Raw genomic sequence first — 12,280 nt, 5'->3', positions numbered from 1 at the left:
TAGAATGGAAGTATTTATCGTACTACAAGCAGACGAACTTCACTTTAGAAGAAAGTGGATATTAAAGTAGAATTCTATTTCTCTTTTTCTGAACAGACGTGCTTAAGTGCTATATATATATTCATATTACGTGAGGACTGATTACATCTTGCACTAAAATTTAAATTGAAAAACAAAACTTGTGGAATATTTGAATTCAAACAAAATAGTTTCCATAGTTTTAAATGCATAGATGGCAGTAAATAAATTTAGTAATTCGACTTGTTCTTAAGGGCATACAAATTGCGACCATTAACAGTTCTGAAAAATGGCAACCGAAGGCAAGCTGTTTATCAAATCAATCATCTTCTATGGATAACCAACTGCTGCGTCTGTTTAATTGTTCCCTTTACTTTATAATCACAATTGTATATGCATTTAACGCTTGTTGATATCCTTGATGGATTTTATTTTCAAGTAATTAGGTCACCACTTTCTTATTTTCTTATTAGATCAGCGAATGTATAGATCCGCTGTTTTACAATATTTTCAAATGTGTAGTTAAAGACCATAAAAAGTGCATAGCTAATATCTCTAATTAGATGATCACATAGTTTAACAAATATTATAAGAAAATACAGTTTAAAGTTAGCTAGATTAGCAACATGTAGTAACAATATTTACAGTATAAGCCTTGTAAACACTTTATATAATATTCAAAATTATGGCTAGTAGAATCTAAAACCATTTTCAAACTACAATAGAGCTAAGTCTGACTTTGATCAAATTGCATCATACAATTTATTTATTTCTTAGAAATCTAACTTTCTTATAAATCTCCTCTTTTCTTCCATAAGATCAATCAGCCGGATGAAAATGCTTGTTTGAAAAGAAACAAAAATTCTTTGTATTTAAATATTTTTAAGAGGAATTTTCTTATTGCTCTAAATATTGCAGGTATGATGTGAATTTCAAAATGTTTAGAAATTTTATACAGGAATTAAAATTTAATATCGTATAGGCTTTCAGTGAATTCGCGTACATCTAGTTAAAAAAGTCACTCTATCAAAGGTATGTCATGATTTTTCGGTCCCTTAATCTTTACAATGGAAAAAACATATCAAACATCATTGCTTTATTTTAACCTTTTACACTCGACTATCTCATCTTAGGCACCTATCTAGAACGGTGCATCATTTTGGCATTTCATTTATTTTTTTTAAATTTTGATTGTTCAAAATACCTGCAGAGTAGTAAGAAGATGTAAAGTAATTTTCTGAGGAAATTCGATAAACAAGTATATAATTATTTTTCGGAGCAGTAAACTTGTATTAGATGAATAATTATGCATCGAATTACTCTTTCGAGCGCAAAGGGTTAAACATTTGAATATGAAAACAATATGCAGTGAAGCTTCTTTATAGCGTCGTAACGTCGTTAATGCATCTTTTTTACCATGATTCCGATTTATCCTATGCATTGCAGTGTAAAAATTATCTTTTTAACTTTGCAAGTATTCGATAGTGCATAACGCATAAAGCTAAGGAGATAACATTGTAAGCATAAATTGCCTGCTGAGAATCATTGTGGTAAGATTCGAAAGAAAAATCAATTTGCGAGTTAATGCATAGGAATGCATAGGAAACTTCTAAATGAAATAACACCTAAATCAATCTTTTCTCACTAGAAAAAGAGTCAGATATCTCAACTCGTTGCCCCCAGATGGCGCCATGCGACAAAAGAAAGAAATTACCTTCGAATATTATTTCTACCAGAAGATGAATTTCTGACTTCAGCCACTATGCTTCTCAAAAGGCAATATATTCAATTTACAAAATCCAAAATCAAACTATACAAGAATCGAACATAAAAGAATAAATAAACAAAACTTGATCATTTCCTTACAAAGTATTTAAGATCTAAAGGACTTGAAATAAAGATGGTCATTTTAATTTTTATGTATTGTAATAAAATTTATAATACACGAAATGTGATTTAAAATATACGCAATACATTCAGTAATGAAAATTATTGTATGTTACTATTGTGTTATAAACTTTTCAGAAATATCTAGCTAAATTTAGTCATGAAATGTCACTGAAATAAAAATAAGTTGTAATTGTTAAAAAGGTTAAAATGTTCTTTAGCTAATTTTAATTTTTTTTTAAATTTTACAATATTTGATTTTTTATTAATATTTCCTAAAATAATGCTCAATATATAAATTATTATAAAATATAACTTTTATTACTTATACTAAACAGGCTGTATAGTATAAGTAATAAAAGAATAATAAAGTGCAATAAAATCATGCTAATAAGTAGATTTAAGAAAAATATTTGTTGGGAAAACTTTCTTAGATCCTCTAAATATAATACAATTCGGTTGTAACATACAATATATACGACGTGCAGTACAATATTTCATTCGTAGAATAATAGACTTTTCAGACATTCATTAACATAATATATATATATTTCTGTTTTGTTCATAAAATTAAAGCTTTTACCCATGATGAAATATATCTCACTTATTGTATTCAGGGAATAATGAATCGAAATATTTAGCTCTGTTAATGCTGAAGAAGACCAATGATGAGGTATGTCCGAGAATTATTGGACTCATTTCAAAATTAAATTTGAAAGAAAAAAAAACTATGTATTGTAGCTATTTTCTGTTGCTTTTCCCACAGCCTAGCAGATGATTCTTATTTATAGCCAAAATACCTAAATGAGTATTCCATCGTAAGTTCGTGTAGGTTTCATTCCATGTCCTCTTTGCTTGCTTGATCTAACTCTCTTATCTTTTTTCCCCATGTAATATAAATAATATGTTCTGTCCATTAAATATTTTATATTAATTGGAAGAAACTTAGGCAACTTGTACCAATTTCTCAAATGTTTCTCCATACATGGCTTGAAATCAAATACCCTTTGGACATATTCCTGGATAAACTCTACATTTACTGTCTCACTTTAAAATTTAATTGATTATTTGGTTGCAAGTTACTCCAGTAAAATTTTTGTTTTTCATTCTATGAATTTTTTCACATTGTTTTTTTTTAAATAAATCTAATAACACTCGGACACCTTCTATTTCTTTCCTGCATATAATAATTGTAGTTTATGTTAAGGATATTTTCAAAGTACTGTATTATATCTCAGCCATACACATCTAAAAAGAATGTTCACCAGTTCCATGTTCTCATTTATCTCATCCAATCAGAATGAATACTAAGCTGAAGCAAAATTCAAAACCACTGTCTCACTTGGCAAGCGATATTGGATGCTTCTTTTCTGAAAGCTGAGGTCTTTACATTCAAGAGCAGATGCGCAACTTCGAAGCAACGAACACCAAAGTCAGTATGAAGGCAAGCAACAGTGTAGAGGGTGCGTTGAGGGACGAGGACTTGTTGCATCCATCCCCCGCGCACTGGCAGTAATGCATGAACACTAGGTGGGTTCCAGCTCTTGTGATGCAGGTACCTGCGGATTCTGGTTCGTAGTATCCGCAGCTGCGAATGATCCGCATATCACCTTGTACTGCAAAATAATTTAAATGTACAGTGAATTGAAATTATAATCCTTTTGTATAATATAAAGTAATCGATTCATAGCAAACATACAAATGCATATCATTTAGCATGTAACTTCCCATTCTCTTTTAGTTTTCCAGAACTCTTAGTTCTAGTGATCGAGTCTAGGTTTCGAAATCAGAAGTTTAAATATTCGAAACTCGATTTTACCATAGATTTGCAGTTTATTAAATTCTGGTGATCATTAAATCCATTGTGAGTTAAATTTTCTTCCTTTCGGCATATCATAGTTTCAGCTCAAGTCCCGTCCTTGTTATCGAGGCAGATTCAAAGGCGGCTTAACAGACACCCGGTATCCCACATGGATATGGTGAGCATGAATTAATTGGTCCTTCTTTAGCAATTTGATATTTTATTTATAATTAAATAAACGCGAGGTAAAAGAAATTTGTTTCAGTTATATTTGGGGAGTTATTTATTTAGATCCGATCCATTAGATCCGATCTTAGAAATAATTTCTTTAAAATAATTTATTGTAGTTTCCATTATCGGATACACAAATGATCGTAATTAAATACCGTAAGATTCCAAAAAATAAGAATTGCTTTTAATCATTTGGTAAACCGATTTATCTTTGTAACTGCGCATCTAGCAATTTTCCGACATTGGAAACGAATTATTGTCCTAAGCAAAATTTTAAGATTATTTTAAAGATAGAATAAGATATTGGTTAACAAGCACTTTAATCCTGTAATTTCAGCAGGTAAAATCTTTTAGCAATTAAAATATCTTTATTTTAATAGGACATTAGTTCATAGAACTATAAATCGATTATTGGATTCTAAGAGATGTAAAGAACAAACTTGACGAAATTATTCAATACGACATCAAAAGAATTTGAGAAAAACTGAAAAATTATTTCTGAAGTTATCGATAATGAAATAAAAATCCATGCAGTATATCACGAACTGGATATTGATTACTCATTATTGCCACATACTGACAGATTATATTCACCCTCCCCCCAAATGTATGTTTTAATAAGATGTCCCATAATCGCATCGACTATTTTTCGAGCGCGGATTTGTAGTAGTGCTGATTAACTTTTTTCATTTACTCTGCCAACAGATGACTACATACAAATATCTGTACTAAGAAATGGAATTAATGATTTTGATAAAGGCGATTCACGTAGAGAAAGTGTTAAACGTTTTGAAACTCCATCTTTCCGAATTAGAGTGATTTAAAATGAATTAAGTGAATGAAGTGTTGACTTGGATATTATCCTCAATTACACAAATTTTATGCAATAATTATTTTCCTTTTTTTAACAAATAAATTAATCTAACAAAAAAAATTATTTTATCAATACTCTTAAGAGTAATTTTTTTTATTTTATTTACTTTCTACTTGTAAGACTTTTGTTTAAATTATTATAAATACAAGGAAATACAGAAATATTTTTTCTCAAATCCAATAATAAGTGGCACCACCTGTGTGAAGTCACAATTTAATTAAGTTAATCAATTAATTAACAATTAAGCTACATATTTAAAAAATATAGTGTCATCATAAACAGAAATATCCAAAATTTCAAATCAGGAAGCAAATGAATTATCGGTTGCAAAAGTCAATGCTTACAAGCATGAAACAAATTAAGTTATATGAAAGTGCTTAAAAACAATATTCTTTGACATCACGATCTCTAAACTCTAAATCTTCAAATAAGATGCTGAAAACAGATCTTTAAAATATCGTTTAAAAATACGAGGACGATTTTCTACCTCTTTGTGTTATCTTCCTGCAAATGGTTGCATTGGCGTCCATATTTTGCTTGAGAAACCTCTGGCTGCAATCTACCAGAGCAATCGTGTACTCCTTGAAAGGTTCTCCACAGTTAGGATCATACTTGGAATTGCACTCCCAGCAGCGAAGGCCTTCGCCTGGAAGGAATGAATGCACATCAAAACTCCTTTCAGAATATTTTATTACATTCAAAAAATGAAATTATTGCAGTAGGAAGTAATACAATAATTCTGACACTCACAAATACATTTTTTTTTTTTAATTCTCGAGGAATAAACTCCTTGTGTGCCAAAAAGTATACCACAAGGCTTACAAACATAAGTCAGTGCACAATTAATAGTGGAAGAAATTTCAAATGCAAAGGACGCAGACACAAACATAAAAAAAAGGGAGAAACAAGAAAATACACAAATACAAATAAAAAATAAAACAAAATTGTTCACGTACCAACGGAAACATATAGTAAATGATATAATACAATTGGAAAAGCATGATCGAATAAAAATAAAATATTCAAAATACGAATACAAAAGGCATGAAAGAATATATTCAAACATATGTAGGCAAACACACAGAAATAAAGTCTAAATAATAAGGGGAAAACTACTATTAATATATGTACGAAAAGAAATATAAGATTATTTGCTCTGTACAAAGACATATAAATGAGAAGACCAAGCTATACTGTTTATTAGAAGGTTATTCCTAAGTTTAAGACTTTCGTGAATACAGTTGGTGCATTCAAATATCAAATGTTTGACATCCTGAACTGCGCCTCTGCAGCACGAACATCTGTCAGTCGGCGACAAATGGAAGTGTTTTAAATATGCTTTAAAGTTACCATGCCAAGTCAGAAACTGGATAAGCTTAAATACATTAAATAGCTTCACAAACACATTAAAATAGCCTTTCAGTTGCTAGAAAGTGTTGTTATGTAATATAAAATAACCACATTGTTTTAAATTTCTTTACAATTCAACTGAGCATGCGCATAATGAACAAGTCTATATTCTAATAAGAGATGGAAGTAAGTTGGTAGAACGGAAAAAATGAACAAATGAATAAAAACAAAGGGGTAAAAATGAATGCCTACTTTGTGCTTATTACATAAGTGCAAATCATGTATTGATTATAACTTCAAAAGGGTTAACTTTTAGAAAGGATGCTTAAATGAGACATTAAACTGCCTTGATTACTATTCATATTCAATGCCGAATCTCAAATAAGTAAATAATAGTCGCTCGTAATTCATTTTTAAGAATTCTTCAATTTAAATAAGTAAATGAACTAAATTCAATGAAACCGTATTTGAAAACAGTATTACTACACTATAAATGTTAAACATATGATTATATTGCTAAAACGACAGATAAAAAATATATAACACATATATCTTTTTTGTTGTTGTTGTTGGGGGATTTACATTTTCACTTATCAATAATTTCTGAAGCATTTTTCAACGGGTAAAGTACTAAAGTAAAAGGCATTGTGCAAGTTGAAGATTCGAACTCGCAACGTTAGGGTTCATAGCGAATAACAAAGCCACAAGACAAAAGTTTACACACCTTTCCGGAGGTTGTTATCTGGTTTATGAAGTTACCACCACAGAATAATACATCAGCTTTAAAACTTAATTTTAATTTTTAAAGGCCACGTACTCTTAACAGATAAAGCTTAACTGATTGAGTACACTTTAGTAAATATGTTTTTAAACTAATTAGGTTTCCACGGAAATGCATTTGGAATACTCTCGAAAAGAAATGAATGAATCAGAATTTTTATTAGCAAACTCCAGAAAAATCTAAATGGGAGTGATGAAATGAAATTTGCAATTTTTAATTGAAATTATAAATAAAACTAAGTATTAACTTTAAAAAAGACTATAAGTTATGCATTTGAAAAAACAAAACATTATATGAAATTAAATGTGAATTTAAATCAAGAATAAATACAAAAAATATTTCATCGTTCACACTTGAACACTATATTACAAAAAAAAAATTAAGTGTATTTTAGTAAAACTTTTGTATTTCATTAAAATAATTTCATAGTTTTTCACTAATAATAAAGATAAGTACGTGTGTGCGCTCGCGTACATTCGCGCATGTGTATATCTTATTGTCGCTGTACAGACAAGAACGTTTGAATTAGAATTACCAAATTTATACATATACATTTGTAAATATGCAGATTAACCCAAAAAATTGGAACAAGCATTTGTTTCTTTGATTATTGCAATTAAACATATGCTTCCAGTTGCAAGGTTTCGTCAAACAAAAAGTATCAAAATATTCAGAAAGTAAAAATAAAGTTGCAAAAATTTAATTTTTATATGTCCCCCATAGATTAAAAATGTCGATTTGTACTGTTTCCCTTACATTCATCTATGCACCCACAAAGTTTCACATTTTTATTTATAAAATAGTGAGATATACTCATTTTTAAATTTAGGGCATAAATCACAAATTTAGATGAAAACATTTATTTCAGAAATGTGATGAATATGAATATATTTGTATAGTTGTACAATTGTACAGCATTCAATCATCATGACTTAAAAAAATTGCTAATCTTGCATAATGCTGTTCATTTTGAGTAGTCGACAGTTGCGACTTCGACTTTGTATACGAAACGGAAAAAAAAACTTGTGAAACTGAACTTTTAAGATGTCCTACAGAAGTACAGGGTAGCTGAATAAGAAAATAAAAATTTTGCTAGCCACTGTGCACTTTTTAAAAGAATGATGTATTTCTTAACTAGGAATGCCTGGAACGATTATGCTAACGCTTCCGATTTATACTGTAGGTAATTATAATACTGCTCTAATTATACAAGACTATAAGCGGCGTGTTTTTTTTTTAATCCAGGTAAAAAAAGCTACAGGATACTTACTTCTCTGAAGAGAGATTATGAAGATGAGGTATTATACAAATTAATATGGAAATTGACATTTTGACTTATTTTTCAAGTCCCTCTCATGCTAGTATATGAAAGTTCAATTTGAAGCTTAACATTCTAAAAATGATAGTATAGGGAATATGTCAACATAATAACTGGCATCTGTACATCATTCATGAAGTCCATGAACTATTACAGCAGTTACATAGACAACTATATGGTCTAGAATTTTACAATTGTATTCAATTTCAGATAAAATCACATCTTTATTTTTGGAGAATTATAATTTGGACTGACGAATGTCGCTTTAATCCTGAAAGAAATATTTATCTTCAAAACGATCACTTTTGAAATGGCAAAAATCAATTCTTCATGTAACGGATTTTTCATCAGTGGCAATTTTCTATGAATATGTGATCCAACATTTTTAGAAACTCGTTGGTTAGTACTATTTTGTACAGCAGTACACTGAAACAGTATATCTCTGTATACCGGCAAACTCAAAAGCCATGTCTTTATATCACAGATGATGAACGGAATCTCGTATACAAAAGCACCGTTTAGAAGAATGCAGCTTTGCATAAGTGTCAAAGAATGCGTGATTACTTTCTGATTCTACCCTCTTAATCATCTTCTACAATATGTATATTTATTAGCCTTCAAAATTGTTGCGAGGGACTCACTAAAACATTGGTAAGAAGAATGGAAAAATGATCTAGACATGGTTAAGCGAAATATTTAATTGTAATTTTTAGCAAATATTATTCTTGATGCAGCAGGTTGCCAAAGAGGGTTTGTTTAAAATATAAACATAATTGTAAAGAGAAAAAAAGACAAGAGTTTATTATAATGAAGGCTAACTGACACACAAAAGATTTTGTTCTTTTGTGTCACAAGTATATGAATTCTATTTCATTGCGTTAGCATTCAGTTCAGTCTTTTTAGTTAAGTAATTATTATTTTATTAAAATCAATTATATGAGAAAATTTTTATAAATAAGTGAATAATTTTTTTCAAATTCTTTAATTTTTTTTTAAATCCATTTTCTGAATTGAAAATATTTATTTTTAAATTAAAAACATCTTATTAAAGTTAAACTTTTAAAATAATGATTTATTTTAAGCGTGTGTAATATCCTGCAGCCACAAGATGGCACCACTGATGTATCTGTTGCTAACATATGACTAAATTAGGTGTTGGTTCAGTATCGAAGATTCTGAAGAGAGCTATTAAAATATTCTATAGTCATTTTGTAGTAACAATTTTTCATGCTTGATTGCAAAAATGATATACAAATATTAAAATTCTAAAGAATAAATTTATTTCATGAATTCCAACATTTATATCTCAATTTAGTTTGAAAAATTAAAGAAAATGTGAATTTATATATAATATAGAGAAAAATTAATTTATTCCTATGCTAATTTTTTAAAAAAATATCCTTTAAATGAGAATGTTTGTACATTTTTTTAGATAAAATAAGAACAGAAGACCCCTGAAACTGTTTTTTTTGAAATCTGAAACAATTATTATCTAAATAAAAAGCAAAGATTTAATGTTATAAAAGCAAGCTAATTAGAAAATTTTTTATAGTAAATTTCTTTCTTGGAATTCATGTTTTCACCTTTTAGAGATTTTTGATACTAAATGCTTTTTTTATCTTAATTAATAGATAATAGTTTAGCATTTAAATATATTTGGCAATTCTTAAATAGTTATGAATAGGATGGTTATGAAGAATGAAGAAAAAAGGAGAAAATTTTAGATTTAAAATGTATGGATGAGACAAATTTCATTAAATGCTCAAAAGTCGTGAGATTATTATAAATATTTCTTTCAAATAGACTTCACCCAAAAATAATTGAACTAAAATAAAGTAATAATAAATTAAAACAATCGCACACACTTTCCTAGCTGAAAATGAATACAACATTATTTTGTTCGGCAGTGAGGAAATATTCTGTATAAATCTACGTAGAAATGTATATTTGAGTAAACTTTGTAATTTTTAACAAATTGGCAACAGAATGCTATTCTGTAGCAATAACTGTTTTATACCAATGTGATAATTATTTAGATTAATTAAAGCATAAATTTGGATCTTAAATATTTAATAATATTCAAATAAGTGGGAAGATAAAATTCCTTAAAATTGAAGCACCTAAATTTTTAATATATTTTTTATTTATTATTAAAAACCTTAGAAAACTGGCAGTTATAAAATTAATTTAAAAATATTATTCTTAAATTATCATTATTGAATTTAAAGTTTAAAAATAAAATAATAGTGATTTAAACAAGGTTTGCAGATTTTATCTATTTAAGTAGGTATATACCTATCTACTAAATGACTAGTCATTTCTATCGATAAGTCTCTTTAAAAATTGTCTATTTTCTTAATATAGATATATTAAAATATATTAAGGATTGAGAATGATTGAAAAAAAATGTGTTTATCTTATTAGATAAAATTAATTAATGAAACAGGTCAAGGCCAAAATATTCCAGAAACCAAAATGGTTGAATAGGATACAAATATGAGAAAGTGTGTATATAATGTCAATAATTAAAAATAGTGCACTTTTTTCACAAAAGTGAAACATCATAGCACCTGTAAAAAACCGTTACTGAACTATGTTTTAAATATAATTGCGCATGGGCCCGTATTTATACTAAAACTACTATTCAAGGTTATTATTCATAAATACTGTACTGAAAGAAAAGAAATGCTCGTTGAAAAGCAAGGCCACTTAATCCAACTTTCCGCCAATACAGGAGATAGCTTCTGACTGAAGCGGGCTCTCCTAAACCACCACCACTACTATAGTCTTTCGGAGTGAAAGCGATTATCTTGATTGCTTTGCAAACTGAGTGACTTTGTTCGGACTACGGCTGTTTAAAATTGTGGATTACTGTTTATTTTGTGCTGCAAATTTGTGCAAGTACGATTTTTGTTGTCATCTGTACTTCCTGTTTTATTACTTTTAAAGAATAAATTACATTTTTCTGTGGTTTTGTATATAGTAAACATGAAAACGTTCCTCCAGAGCATTTTTGCTACCAAATGAAATGAATTCTGTCAGTATTAGTATACTACAGCTGGAAGGACATCACATGAGAAGCACCTATGAATTCATAGAAAAAGGATAATAAAAAAAATCGGACATGTCAAATTACATTGTACTATTGTGTTTTTCGTAATTAAAAGAATGTTTTGACTTCATGAGCTGCAAGTAGCCTGTACCACGGCATTGTTTTTCAGTTTCATTTTAATATGGATTGATATACCTGCTAAAAGTGGGCTAATCTAGGTTTTATTATCATTTTCGAACTTCGTATGTCGAATCATTAGAATTTTGCATATTTCTTTTTTAAATGAAAAAAAAGCAAATCAATTAATTTGTAAAATAAAATGGGATAAAAATTTCTGTAAGAAAAAAAAAAGAAAATTCGATATGAAATAAATATTTTTCAAATTTTCCACAACATAAAAATATTGCAATTTAGAATAGCATTATTGTCAAATAAATTCAGAAATGTTTGTAAACATGAGTTCAATGACAATATTAGATATCTGAAAAACATTCCATGCTGATACGACGAAATTTTATTTTATTCGTTGTCGCAATTAAGTAGAGTGCCCTTCAAAAATATTTTTTTTTTCATTTTATTGCCCACTTGTTATGAATTTCGAGGTCAAAAGGCATTCTTCTTAAATAAAAACAGCCAATTTTATTTTCTTAGCAAAGCTGAGTCGACCGCATCATTTGTTGCAGCAAAAACGTTTTAAAACACAAATGGATGCTTTGAGAATTATTATAAGCATAATATATCGTTATTATCATATGAATTGCACTGAAGGGGATAATAAAAGAGAAATTAAATCCTCCCATAAAAGGATTTCATTAAATGAAGCGCAAAACGCTTTTAGAGAGCAACTGTCTTGCTTTCCTCTAACATCACGAAATTACCTTCTTGGCTTTCATCATCATAATTTGGGTTTTTGACCTTCGAGAGTTTTGCTTTGCCCTTGGCTGTCTTAATGAAAGCCACCCTCTGAA

The 12,280-nt window shown here is 28.8% G+C and overlaps 1 protein-coding gene across 1 annotated transcript in view; it reads right to left on the bottom strand.

Annotated features, from left to right (window-relative positions):
• Window positions 1-3,030: 3,030 nt before the first annotated feature.
• LOC129968817 (uncharacterized) overlaps window positions 3,031-12,280 on the bottom strand; it is a 30,679-nt gene continuing 21,429 nt past the window's right edge. The window contains exons 2-3 of the mRNA XM_056083084.1: window positions 5,299-5,457; window positions 3,031-3,521 (exon numbers count right to left, since the gene is read on the bottom strand). Of these exons, the coding sequence (XP_055939059.1) occupies window positions 3,298-3,521; window positions 5,299-5,457 (383 nt within the window). The 3' untranslated portion in view covers window positions 3,031-3,297. The remainder of the gene's footprint in view (window positions 3,522-5,298; window positions 5,458-12,280) is intronic.

This window comes from Argiope bruennichi, chromosome 5 (assembly GCF_947563725.1).
Source record: "Argiope bruennichi chromosome 5, qqArgBrue1.1, whole genome shotgun sequence".
Classification (NCBI taxonomy): Eukaryota; Metazoa; Arthropoda; class Arachnida; order Araneae; family Araneidae; genus Argiope; species Argiope bruennichi.
This window is presented reverse-complemented; position numbering and strand designations above follow the sequence as displayed.